Source organism: Oncorhynchus masou, chromosome 32 (assembly GCF_036934945.1).
Source record: "Oncorhynchus masou masou isolate Uvic2021 chromosome 32, UVic_Omas_1.1, whole genome shotgun sequence".
Lineage (NCBI taxonomy): Eukaryota > Metazoa > Chordata > Actinopteri > Salmoniformes > Salmonidae > Oncorhynchus > Oncorhynchus masou.
This window is the reverse complement of record NC_088243.1, coordinates 3,908,873-3,922,887: the sequence shown is the minus strand read 5'-3', so window position 1 is coordinate 3,922,887 and position 14,015 is coordinate 3,908,873. Positions and strand designations below refer to the sequence as shown.

Below are 14,015 nucleotides of genomic sequence, written 5' to 3'. Positions count from 1 at the left end.
TTTAATAACGTTTACATATCATGCATTTTATACCATCTATTGCATCTTGCCTATGCCGCTCTGTCATTGCTCATCCATATCTTTACAAGTATACAGTGCTGTGAAAAAGTATTTGTAGGGAATGTTGGGGTTCGTTCCTTTCGTCCTTGTCAATCATTGGTGAAATTAGCATTATGACAATATCTTTATTTATATCATTCAAAAACCTTTATTTAATGCAATTGCAGACAGAAGTTGACAATCGGGAACAGGAACAGGAACAGGAACAGGAACAGGAACAAGAACACAGCACGCATATTTCCCAGTAAGTTCTGCATCTAACAAAAGGTCTCCAGGTGTTTTGTTAAACCCTAAGCCCTGGTGATGTCACTACCTACGTCGGTACCTTTTTACTCCTGAGACCAAAACCGTGCCTCCCAAGGCTATATAAACAAGGCTTTTAGTGTTATCTACAAACGTAGTAGTAAATGTCCGCTCCCCAAAGTTGATTTATTGTGGAATGTTTGACTCTTATCTCCTACACTCCCCTGCAGAGATCTGTCTCAGTCACACATTTCTCAGAGGATTATTTTTATAAGAGAGAGAGAAAGAACTAAAAAACAACTGTGAAACAATTCTAAACCTCTATATGGAATATATATATATATTGTTAATCTGTAGTCTAGGACCCTATAAATGTAAGGATGGAGGTGTCTTATAGCCCCTCCTCTTCTATTAATACAACAAAAGCATAATCAATTATTCTAATACATCAAACGTTTTTGTACAGCCCTTATCGTGACCCCTAGGTGAACCCAACAGGGTTCAGATTTTGCAACTCTTTCAGAACATCTGCTATCTGGATTTGGGTGAAGGAGACATGGGGAGGCTTGGGCGAATTGCTGTGGGGGGTGCAAGGCAGTTGACCGGGGTAGGGGTAGCCAGGTAGAAAGCATGGCCAGCCGTAGAAAAATGCTTATTGAAATTCTTAATTATCGTGGATTTATCGGTGGTAACAGTGTTTCCTAGCCTCAGTGCAGTGGGCAGCTGGGAGGAGGTGCTCTTATTCTCTATGGACTTTACAGTGTCCCAGAACTTTTTGGAGTTTGTGCTACAGGATGCAAATTTCTGTTTGAAAAAGCTAGCCTTTGCTTTCCTAAGTGCCTGTGTCTATTGGTTCCTAACTTCCCTGAAAAGTTGCATATCGAGGGGGCTATTCGATGCTAATGCAGTACGCCACAAGATGTTTTTGTGCTGGTCAAGGGCAGTCAGATCTGGAGTGATCCAAGGGCTATATCTGTTCCTGGTTCATTTTCTTTGTGAATGGGGCATGCTTATTTAAGATGGTGAGGAAAGAATAGCCAGGCATCCTCTACTGACGGAATGAGGTCAATATCCTTCCAGGATACCCGGGCCAGGTCGATTAGAAAGGCCTGCTCGCTGAAGTGACCGCAGACCCATTACGGATGCAGGCAATGAGGTTGTGACCGCTGAGATCCTGGTTGAAGACAGCAGAGGTGTATTTAGTGGGCAGGCTGGTCAGGATGATATCTATGAGGGTGCCCGTGTTTACAGATTTGGGGTTGTACCTGGTAGGTTCATTGACAATTTGTGTGAGATTTGAGGGCATCTAGCTTAGATTGTAGAACGGCCGGGGTGTTAAGCATGTCCTAATTTAGATCACCTAACAGTACGAGCTCTGATGACAGATGGGGGGGGGGGATCTGTTTCCAGGGCACAGCTGGGGGCAGAAAGTGGTCTATAACAAGCTGCAACAGAGAGAGACTTGTTTCTGGAGAGGTGGATTTTTAGAAGTAGAAGCTCGAAAGATTATAGTTAGGGATGGAAATTCCTAAGGAAGGATTCAGACACGCCCAGGACATCCAGGTTGGCGGAGTGCGCTAAAGCAGTGAGTAAAGCAAACATAGGGAGGAGGCTTCTAATGTTAAAATTCATGAAACCAAGGCTTTTACGGTTACAGAAGTCAACAAATGAGAGCGCCTGTGGAATGGGAGTAGAACTAGGCACTGCAGGACCTGGATTAACCTCTACATCACCAGAGGGACAGAGGAGGAGTAGGATGAGGGTACAGCTAAAGGCTATATGAAGTGGTCGTCTAGTACGTCCGGAACAGAGAGTAAAAGGAACAGGTTTCAAGGGCGCGGAAGAATAGATTCAAGGCCTAATGTATGGTATGGTAGGATGCCTTGCCTGGCTATCCTAAGATTAATACACTAGCTGTAAGTCGCAATGGAGGGGAGCATCTGCCGAATGACTAAATGGTAATGTAAATGTAGTGCTGTGTATATGTATGTATTTTCTGCATTTTATCAGTGGTGTTGTTTCCTGTTTAGACCCCAGGAAGAGTAGCCGTTGCCTTGGCAGCAGCTCATTAGGGATCCTAATAAATACACTAACTCCCTACATCTTGGTGGGGCAAACTCTTCATTGGACAAGGATTAAAAAAAGATTTGCCAGGAGACTTGATTCACAATGATGACTTCTAGCTAAGATTGTGAAAGTATGATGTCGATATGATCAGTCCAATCAAAGCTACTGTACATATAGCGTGATTTGACGTCATTTCTGTGACCAATGACCTTCGTGGAAAGGCACTTGTAATATCTCTCTATGGTGGGACCCAAAGGGCTGACATTTTAGATGTCGACCATTGCTAAAGGACTGAAGCTAGGCGATTGTGCAAGGTCCCCATGAGTGACAGAATACTGAGCCAATCACAGCGCAATGCTCCTATTTTCTGCTGGCCCGCCCCACCACCACAGAAAGCGCTGAGCTAGGCTGAAACACCTGCATTTTGGAGCTGCCTTACTCAAGAAAACCTAAAAGAGACCATGGTTGTATGTGGCTTCAATTGTATATATATTTTTTATTTTACATTGTTTGCAAACTGATATTTGACATGTATTAATGCCAAAATAACATGCAAGCCCCACCTGCCCTGAATGATGGGTCGCCACTGCCTACATAGTACACTACTGTGGATCAAATGGAAAGGACCATAAGGTGCCAATGCCCTAGTAGTGAACTATATAGGGACTAGGGACGCCATTTCAGACAGAGTGAACTATATAGGGACTAGGGACGCCATTTCAGACACAGTGAACTATATAGGGACTAGGGACGCCATTTCAGACAGAGTGAACTATACAGGGACTGGGGACGCCATTTCAGACAGAGTGAACTATATAGGGACTAGGGACGTCATTTCAGACACAGTGAACTATATAGGGACTAGGGACGCCATTTCAGACAGAGTGAACTATATAGGGACTAGGGACGCCATTTCAGACAGAGTGAACTATATAGGGACTAGGGACGCCATTTCAGACAGAGTGAACTATATAGGGACTGGGGACGCCATTTCAGACACAGTGAACTATATAGGGACTAGGGACGCCATTTCAGACAGAGTGAACTATATAGGGACTAGGGACGCCATTTCAGACACAGTGAACTATATAGGGACTAGGGACGCCATTTCAGACAGAGTGAACTATATAGGGACTAGGGACGCCATTTCAGACACAGTGAACTATATAGGGACTGGGGACGCCATTTCAGACACAGTGAACTATATAGGGACTAAGGACGCCATTTCAGACAGAGTGAACTATATAGGGACTGGGGACGCCATTTCAGACACAGTGAACTATATAGGGACTAGGGACGCCATTTCAGACACAGTGAACTATATAGGGACTGGGGACGCCATTTCAGACAGAGTGAACTATATAGGGACTAGGGACGCCATTTCAGACAGAGTGAACTATATTGGGACTAGGGACGCCATTTCAGACACAGTGAACTATATAGGGACTAGGGACGCCATTTCAGACAGAGTGAACTATATAGGGACTAGGGACGCCATTTCAGACAGAGTGAACTATATAGGGACTAGGGACGCCATTTCAGACAGAGTGAACTATATAGGGACTAGGGACGCCATTTCAGACAGAGTGAACTATATAGGGACTAGGGACGCCATTTCAGACAGAGTGAACTATATAGGGACTAGGGACGCCATTTCAGACACAGTGAACTATATAGGGACTGGGGACGCCATTTCAGACAGAGTGAACTATATAGGGACTAGGGACGCCATTTCAGACAGAGTGAACTATATTGGGACTAGGGACGCCATTTCAGACACAGTGAACTATATAGGGACTAGGGACGCCATTTCAGACAGAGTGAACTATATAGGGACTAGGGACGCCATTTCAGACACAGTGAACTATATAGGGACTGGGGACGCCATTTCAGACAGAGTGAACTATATAGGGACTAGGGACGCCATTTCAGACAGAGTGAACTATATTGGGACTAGGGACGCCATTTCAGACACAGTGAACTATATAGGGACTAGGGACGCCATTTCAGACAGAGTGAACTATATAGGGACTAGGGACGCCATTTCAGACAGAGTGAACTATATAGGGACTAGGGACGCCATTTCAGACACAGTGAACTATATAGGGACTAGGGACGCCATTTCAGACAGAGTGAACTATATAGGGACTAGGGACGCCATTTCAGACAGAGTGAACTATATAGAGACTAGGGACGCCATTTCAGACACAACAACTGTCCAATGCCATGTAGTTCAATAACCAGGCAGTTCAATAACTAGGCAGTTCAATAACCAGGCAGTTCAATAACCAGGCAGTTCAATAACCATGTAGTTCAATAACCAGGCAGTTCAATAACCAGACAGTTCAATAACCAGCCGTTCAATAACCAGGCAGTTCAATAACCAGCCGTTCAATAACCAGCCATTCAATAACCAGGCAGTTCAATAACCAGCCGTTCAATAACCAGGCAGTTCAATAACCAGCCATTCAATAACCAGGCAGTTCAATAACCAGGCAGTTCAATAACCAGGCAGTTCAATAACCAGCTGTTCAATAATCAAGCCGTTCAATAACCAGCCATTCAATAACCATGCAGTTCAATAACCAGGCAGTTTAATAACCAGCTGTTCAATAAACAGAAAGTTCAGTAAACTGGCAGTTCAATAACCATGTAGTTCAACAACCAGGCAGTTCAACAACCAGGCAGGCGCATTATAGTCCATCTCAACATGACAACTACCAAGAGGAGAAGGTATGATGTCATCCTCCCCCTCAGCTCCTCTTTCCTCCTTCAGGTAATAGACTGAGGGATATTAGGCAACCACAAAAGACAGTGTTTTTGTTGTGTGTTCTATTGAATTATGTTTGTATTTGAAGGATTTGAGAATTCTTTTATTGAAAACCTTTAGAGAGAGCCCATGCCATGGGGAAAAAAATGTATTTATTCTGAGAATTACATGTTATTTGTTGGTATGTGCTATTAATAGTTTAAGATTTGATGGTGAGGTACGTGCAAAAAAACAAAACAATTACTGTAATCATAAATATAATTATAACTCTTTTATTAGACACATAACGTAACAGTAAATTGGGGGTTTCTCAAAGATATTCTTGTGTATGGAATGCCCCTGCTAACATTTACAAACAAAATACAATTAGCTTTGCTATTATATAATTAAAACATACATTTTCTTTTATAAAGTAAGCTACTCTCTTTTTTTAAATATATTTTCTGATAAAGTGTCATGACAATGAGCTTGTAATTAGCAAATACACAAAAAATATATATAAACGCAACATGCAACATTTTCAATTTTTTTACTGAGTTACAGTTCATATGAGGAAATAAGTCAATTTAAATAAATTCATTAGGTCCTTAATCTATGGATTTCACATGACTGGGAATACACATATGTATCTGTTGGTCACAGATATCTTTAAAAAAATCGATAAAATGCAATTGTGTTCGTTGTCCATAGCTTATGCCTGCCCCATACCATAACCCCACTGCCACCATGGGGCACTCTGTTCACAACTTTCAGCAAACCGCTCGCCCACACGACGCCATAAATGTTATCTGTGGTTGTGAGGCTGGTTGGACGCACTGCCAAATTCTCTAAAACGACGTTGGAGACGGCATATGGTAAAGAAATGAACATTCAATTCTCTCGCAACAGCTCTGGTGGACATTCCTGCAGTCTGCATGACAATCGCACGCTCCCTCAAAACTTGAGACATCCGTGGCATTGTGTTGTGTGACAAAAATGCACATTTTAGAGTGGCCTTTTGGTGGATGGACTATCTTGGCAAAGGAAAAATGCTCACTCAACAGGGCTGTAAACAAATTTCTGCACAAAGATTTAGAGAAATAAGCTTTTTGTGCACATGTAAAATTTTGGGGATCTTTTATTTCAGCTTATGAAACATACCAACACTTTACATGTTGTGTTTATATTTTTATTCAGTGTTTGTGCCCTTATAACCTAAATAGAGTATTTATAGATCTATTATATATATACATTATTATAGTTATCAACACATCTTGCCAAATCTCAATAATGTATAAAGACAAAACACAAGTGTTGTTTTGGCTCAATGTCTAAAGGCAGGGATTCAATCCGATCACCGATTTGGACAATGCGTCATTTTAAAGATAATTTTCCGATCAAGCTGACATATGCCACGTTTATGGTGAATCTGATCTCCGTGAACGCAGACACATAGCCTTAAAAAAAACATATTAAAAAAACGTGCATAAGCGGACAAAGCGCGATTGGATTGAATCCTGGGCTAAAAGTGGGAGGTTTGTCAAACAGTGACGCATGTTGTCAGTAGGAGGGAGGGAAGGTAGACGCTAACTTAGCCAGTCACAGGACACATGTTTCATCCTGTGAAATCTGCTACTTTGACTCCATCAGATGTGTTGTTGCCCTAACCTACACGTTGGACCTGGCAGTGTCGTGCATTGCCAACTATATATAACGTTCAGCAGCACATAAACTTTAAAGATGGTCGTCAAAAAAGGCTGACCGTTGCACCATTTCAGTTGTATGTACAGTACCTGTCAAAAGTTTGGACACACCTACTCATTCAAGGGTTTTTCTTTATTTTTTTACTATTTTCTACAATGTAGAATAATAGTGAAGACATCAAAAACTATGAAATAACACATATGGAATCATGTAGTAACCAAAGAAAGTGTTAAACAAATCTAAATACATTTTATTTTTTGAGGTTCTTCAAAAGTAGCCACCCTTTGCCTTGATGACAGCTTTGCACACTCTTGCTTGGACCAAGAAAAATGAGCAATGGACATTAGACCGGTGGAAATCTGTCCTTTCGTCTGATGAGTCCTTTTTTGAGATTTTTGGGTCTCTTCCCAGTGTCTTTGTGAGATGCAGAGTAGGTGAACGAATGATCTCCGTATGTGTAGTTCCCACCGTGAAGCATGGAAGAGGAGGTGTGATGTTGTGGGGGTGCTTTGCTGGTGACACTGTCTGTGATTAATTTAGAATTCAAGGCACACTTAACCAGCATGGCTACCACAGCATTCTGCAGTGATACGCCATCTCATCTGTTTTGAGCTTAGTGGGACTATCATTTGTTTTTCAACAGGACAATGACTCAAACACACCTTTGGTCTGTGTAAAGGTTATTTGACCAAGAAGGAGAGTGATGGAGTGCTGCATTAGATGACCTGGCCTACACAATCACCAGACCTCAACCCAAATGTAAAACATAAAGAAAAACTTTTTAATGAGTAGGTGTGTCCAAACTTTTGACTGGTACTGCATATCTGTATAAAATAGTTGACATATACTCATAAGTACTAAAGTACACGTTGGTATGAATCACATAATCGGCGAAGAAGGATAAAGTGGCTGTGCAAAAGGTAAAGCATATCTACATAGAAATCCTTTAAAACACAGAGGGGGCGGCAGGGTAGCCTAGTGGTTAGAGCGTTGGACTAGTAACCGGAAGGTTGCGAGTTCAAACCCCCTGTCGTTCTGCCCCTTAACAGGCAGTTAACCCACTGTTCCTAGGCCGTCATTGAAAATAAGAATTTGTTCTTAACTGACTTGCCTGGTAAAATAAAGGTAAAATAAATCAAATAAAAAGAGACCCTGTATCGTGGTCTGAGTAGAGCATGAAGAAAAGTACAAATTGACGTTGAGTGAAAAGTTAGGTGGGTGGCATCCTAAATGGCACCCTATTCCCTATGCAGTGCATTCCTTTTGACCAGGGCACATTGGGACCTAGTGCACTGCGTAGGGAATATGGTGCCATTTCAGGTAAAGCCTTTAGTTATCAATTAAGACAGTGAGTGGTTGGTTGTTTATGCGGTCTCTTTCTTCTCCTTCTGGGCAGAACGACGGATCTTCATCTCAGTCAGCTGGATGTAACGGAGAACGTTGGTGTCTGGAATACAAAGAGATAAAAAAGGATGCTTTAGGAAAGTAAACATTACATCCACTGATTTATAAATGTTGATTAAAACCCCTGGGTTGTTAGGGTCAACTTTCGCCAGTTGAGTTATAGGCTTTAAATCTATCAATCTGGTTGGGGGTTAGCCAAAATGGCAGTCTTCCATCCAATTGCTTTGCTGACATCCAGTTGAAACTTGAAGTCAGATGAATGCAATGCTCAATTACATTTTAATTATTGATTGCCTCAACAGAATCTCGACTGTACCTCCTGGAAAATAAATACGTTTTTTTTTCTTGATGTTCCAAAGAAACAAATCCATTTTTTCAAAATGGTGTATCAAAAGAAATGTGAAATGAGCATAGGGTTAGCAGACCGGCCAGCCTCATCCTTACCTGCTGGCTGCTGTTTGTGGGACTCCTTGAGGTAGTGAAGGGCTTTGTGGAAGTCTCCTAGGTGATAGTAGGCCACCCCAGAGCGGTACAAAGCCTTGAAGTGGTCCCCTTCCTTACGCAGTACCTTCAGACAATACTCCTTCACACGCTCATAGTTGACCAGCTCCATCTGCAACAGGCACGCTGGGAGGAGAGAGAGGCACAATGGCGTGTAAATTCATGGATGCCAAAGGAAGCCAGGCTCCCCCCCCCCAAAAAAAAAGATTTGACCAATTTTTTTTCTTTAAACATACAGAATTATGCATTTTATCTGTCTGTGTTTCATAAATGTCCATTAATTCGCAACAGGCTAAATGTATATCACTGGAGAAAGCATCTGGACTTAACGGGGTCCCTGCTTTATCAGTATGTGTAGTTCATCTATCTGATGCTGTCTGGTCGAAAAGAGTATGACATTGTTGTCGCCCATAGCATTGAATGCAAGGGAAGCCAGCGAACATATGGCCTCTCTCGATATTTTTTTTTTTAAAGAATAGCCAATCAGCATTGAGCTAAACCGTGTGAGCTCAGCTGTGAATGGTCCTGAAGCACCAAAAAAATGGATCAAGGGAAGCCCGTTTGGATTTGGCTTCACACCAATGACATCACATCAAAAGCCAAACACAATTGACAGAAAACATTTTAATTTCTCTCCGGTGGATAGCGAGCTAGCTAAAATTGTCCCTTTCCTAAATCAGCCATGGATGGCGATAGGGATTTGGACTTGTGGTTTTACTTAATTTTTTGTACTGGCCAATGATTATAACAGTGATTCTGATCCAACCATAAATGAATAACATTGTGTCCCTGGCCTGAGAGGATGGACGTTCAACATGTTAACTAGCTAGCCTGGTGCATTGTTTCCCATGAAAGGAAATTACTCACTGGTAACCCCCAAAGCCAATTCTTCCTTTGGCCGCCTTTCCTTCCAGGTCTCTGCTGCCAATGACTGGAACGAACTGCAAAAATCTCTGAAGCTGGAGACTCTTACCTCCCTCACTAGCTTTAAGCACCAGCTGTCAGAGCAGCTCACAGATCACTGCACCTGTACATAGCTTATCTGTATATAGCCCATCCAATCTTCCACATCCCTATACTGTATTTATTTATTCATTTATCTTGCTCCTTTGCACCCCAGTATCTCAACTTGCACATTCATATTCTGCACATCTACCATTCCAGTGTTTAATTACTATGTTGTAATTACTTTGCCACCATGTCCTATTTATTGCCTTACCTCTCTTATCCTACCTCATTTGCACATGCTGTATATAGACTTTTTCTACTATATTATTGATTGTATGTTTGTTTATTCCATGTGTAACTCTGTGTTGTTGTATGTGTCGAACTGCTTTGCTTTATCTTGGCCAGGTCGCAGTTGCAAATGAGATCTTGTTCTCAACCAGCCTACCTGGTTAAATAATGGTGAAATAAATAAATCATTAGGCTAGAGTGCAAGCATTTTTGCACAGGTAGCCTAGGACAACAACAACTTAAAGGGTGTACTGGTGACAGAGTCATAGACCGTTTAGGAAACATTTAAGAAGAGGCTGGCATTGGTGTTTCTCTATGAGTAGGGTGAGTCAACATGTGTTTTCTACTTGCACCAACACACACACAGACACAGACACAGACACAGACACACACACACACACACACACACACACACACACACACATACACAAACACACACATACACAGAAATGAGTAACATGGACACCCACATCATATTTAGCTTATGTTGATTGGACTAAATAGTTTTTTGGTATCTTTTAGTTGTCACTGTATTAGATTAATCAGAGGTGATTTGATGATGTTGAAATGGTGCTGGAATAGTGGAGGCAGTTCCTGTTTTATTTGTGACTTCCTGTAACTCTCCATGGTTCTAAATCAATAGTTGGTTTCGTGATTTCCGAAAGCATTAATTTCCTAGACAATGCTGGAGGTCATGCAAGATGTTTGGTGGGCTTCACCAGACAAATGTTGCTCTCCGGTTTTGTGATGAAATAAAAGTAGTTTCATTTATTCTGCTGTCTTCTTATTGTCTCGGACTTAGGCCTATTCTGTGCCTTCGGGAAAGTACTCAGACCCCTTGACTTTTTCCACATTTTGTTATGTTATTCTAAAATGTATTAAATAAATAAAAATCCCCAGCAATCTAAACACAATACCCCATAATGACAAAGTAAAAACAGGTTTTTAGATTTTTTTGCAAATATATATATATATATATATATATGTAAAAAAAAACAAATTAAATACCTTATTTACATAACTATTCAGACCCTTTGCTATGAGGCTAGAAATTGAGCTCCTGTTTCCATTGATCATCCTTGAGATGTTTCTACAACTTGATTGGAGTCCACCTGTGGTAAATTCAATTGATTGGACATGATTTGGAAAGGCACACACATGTCTATATAAGGTCCTACAGTTGACAGTGCATGTCAGCGCAAAAACCAAGTCATGAGGTCAAAGGAATTGTCCATAGAGCTCCGAGACAGGATTGTGTTGAGGCACAGATCTGGGAAAGGGTACCAAAACATTTCTGCAGCATTGAAGGTCCCCAAGAACACAGTGGCCTAAATCATTCTTAAATAGAAGACGTTTGGAACCACCAAGACTCTTCCTTGAGCTGACCGCCCGTCCAAACTGAGCAATCGGGGGAGAAGGGCCTTGGTCAGGGAGGTGAAAAAGAATCCGATTGTCACTCTGACAGAGCTTTAGAGTTCCTCTGTGGAGATGGGAGAACCTTCCAGAAGGACAACCATCTCTGCAGCACTCCACCAATTAGGTCTTTATGGTAGAGTGGCCAAATGGAAACCACTCCTCAGTAAAAGGCACATGACATGTCTGAAGGAAACCACTCCTCAGTAGAAGACACATGACAGCCCGCCTGGAGTTTTTCCAAAAGGCACCTGAAGACTCTCAGACCACGAGAACCAAGATTGAACTCTTTGGCCTGAATGCCAAGCGTCACGTCTGGAGGAAACATGTCACCATCCCTACGGTGAAGCATGGTGGTGGCAGCAACATGCTGTGGGGATGTTTTTCAGCAGCAGGGACTGGGAGACTAGTCAGGATCGAGGAAAATATTAACGGAGCAAAGTGCAGAGAGATCCCTGCTCCAGAGTGCTCCGTTTTTTATTTTTTTATTTATTTATTTATTATAAATTAGCAAAAAAATCTAAAAACCTGTTTTCGCAATATCATGATGGGGTTTTGTGTGTAGATTGATAATGAAAAAAAAACAATGTAATACATTTTAGAATAAGGCTGTAAAGTAACAAAATGTGGAAGAAGTCAAGGGGTCTGAATACTTTGTTTATCACGGTGGCAAGGCATCAGAACTAACAGGTTATAGAGCAGACAACGCAATTATCACAACACACAGGTTGTAATAGGGCATTTTTTCCCGGGCTTGACTTCCCCGGTGATTTTCACCCACCCACCACTACAGAATTATTAAAACAATTAATTTGAATTTGGCGAAACAGAAATTAGATGTGAACGGCTACAGACAGTATAAAAGAAAATGGCAATCTTCATGCCTAAATTTGACAGCAGGTTTAGTACAATTCTAAGCGCAGGCATTTGGAAATGCTGGCAGGTGAATGGTGAATATCGGGTGCATATCCAGAGATGATTTATTTATGATTTATTTATTATTATTTTCTCAGCCACGTTTAAACGTTAGAATAGGCCTACAATTAATCATGGCGAGATGGACAATGGACATAATGATGGTGGTTATCATGATGATGAAGATGATGATGATGATATAGGGCAATAATAAACCATTAGATCTGCAGTCTGTAATATGTGGGGCGATATCGAACCCCCATGTCCTTATATAAGACAATAGAACAATTACGTAACGATGATCACATACCTGCCAGACTGTTGTAACACTCCAGCTCGGCGTTCTCCATGGCACCTTTCTGCTCGTCCGTCAGGCTGTCTGATTTGGTCATAGTAGGCAGCACAGAGGAAGGAGACTTAGAGCTGGCTTCAGGGTCTCCCAGCACCCGGCATAACCCCTTCATCTCTAATAAAGCACGGTGGTACTTGCCAATCGCCTCCCGGTACTTCTTATCCTTGTAACACTGTGTGCCTTGCGTCTTGAAGTCAATGGCGCGCTTCACAACGTCCGCGGGTTCGGACCGTTCAGAATTAGGCGGTTTGACAGCGGAGCTGGCGTGCTGGTGCTGCCGACCGCCGTGTTGCTGGTATCGGGCATCCCTGGGTCGGTTACCGGGAGGCTGAGCACACTGTTGCAGCTTCGGGGTACCACTGATGTTGAGGCCGCCCGTTACCGTGACACCATCCACTCTAGAGATGCCATCATACCCAGTCTGGTTTACACTCATCTTCTCGATAATAAATTAGACTACTTATTCGACGCGCTTTACACTCAAATGATAGCCAAGTCGACACAACGTCTGTCTGGTTATTCTAGGGGAAATATATAGATTCAGTCCTGCATCGTGCCCGGTTGTCTTCACTGTTTTCGTGCATCCCCTGTTTTCTACTTGTGGCGCAAAGTGGTCTGGCGCTAGGCAACACTGGTGCCAGCCTGTGACACCTCGCTCGCACGTTACAGCCTGTATCTTTTATTTTCCAGTCTTCTGGTGACGGTGGACTCGGTCGTGCGTGCATCCGACTCTCCTTTTTCTTATATAATCATGATTCTAGAATCTCTGCCATGGATTTCTTTCGACAAAAGCCTGACGCGTGGCGCATCTCGCTTCTTCTGTAGCCTGTAGCCTACCTCAAAAAGAAGAACCGCAGCAACTAGATAATGAATGCCGATAACAAGCTATGCCTCGCGTTTGTGTGTTCAGCAACCTGTTCCCTATAAAAATTAATTTAAAAAAGTCAGATATATTGCGCTCATATGTGCGCAGAGGCAGTGTAGATTTGTGGTGCGCGCTCCGTGGTCCCATGGGTACCATGATGTCATCCCGAACAGTCACTTAGCCCCCCCCGGATTTAGAAGGCAGTTGTTAACAGTGTTACTATCATTGCAGGCTGATGATCAATCTACTGCGATAGAGGCAGATATCTATCCTGGACATGGTCATACGGATTTATTTTGTATTATTATTTAGTCTAGGCTACTATTCAGATGCAGCACACCACACCCATGTGGACATTGCAGTGCAAAAATAAATGTCCCTACATAGACACTGACCACTTGAAGTGCAGCTGTTAGGGTGCGTCTAGAAGTTCTGCCACTTGGGCGGAATGAATCCCAGATGAGATGTGAATGTCAGTCAGTCACTGACCCCCTGAGGTCCGCAGT

At 42.4% G+C, this 14,015-nt stretch overlaps 1 protein-coding gene across 1 annotated transcript; it reads right to left on the bottom strand.

The window, feature by feature from the left end:
- Nucleotides 1-5,396: 5,396 nt before the first annotated feature.
- On the bottom strand, nt 5,397-13,636 carry LOC135525475 (tetratricopeptide repeat protein 9A). The gene is made up of 3 exons (XM_064953125.1): nt 12,603-13,636; nt 8,672-8,854; nt 5,397-8,270 (listed from the first exon to the last, which is right to left on the bottom strand). The coding sequence occupies exons 1-3, from the start codon at nt 13,078-13,080 to the stop codon at nt 8,188-8,190; spliced, it is 744 nt and encodes a 247-aa protein (XP_064809197.1). The 5' UTR covers nt 13,081-13,636; the 3' UTR covers nt 5,397-8,187.
- Nucleotides 13,637-14,015: the final 379 nt, after the last annotated feature.

Bases quoted from the DNA above. Each gene is read 5' to 3' on its own strand.
- LOC135525475 (XM_064953125.1), bottom strand. From the start codon at position 13,080: ATGAGTGTAAACCAGACTGGGTATGATGGCATCTCTAGAGTGGATGGT. The intron at 8,855-12,602 runs GTATGTGATCAT...CTCTCCTCCCAG, and splicing joins GTGTTACAACAGTCTGGCAG to CGTGCCTGTTGCAGATGGAG. The intron at 8,271-8,671 runs GTAAGGATGAGG...TTTGTATTCCAG, and splicing joins CCACAAACAGCAGCCAGCAG to ACACCAACGTTCTCCGTTAC.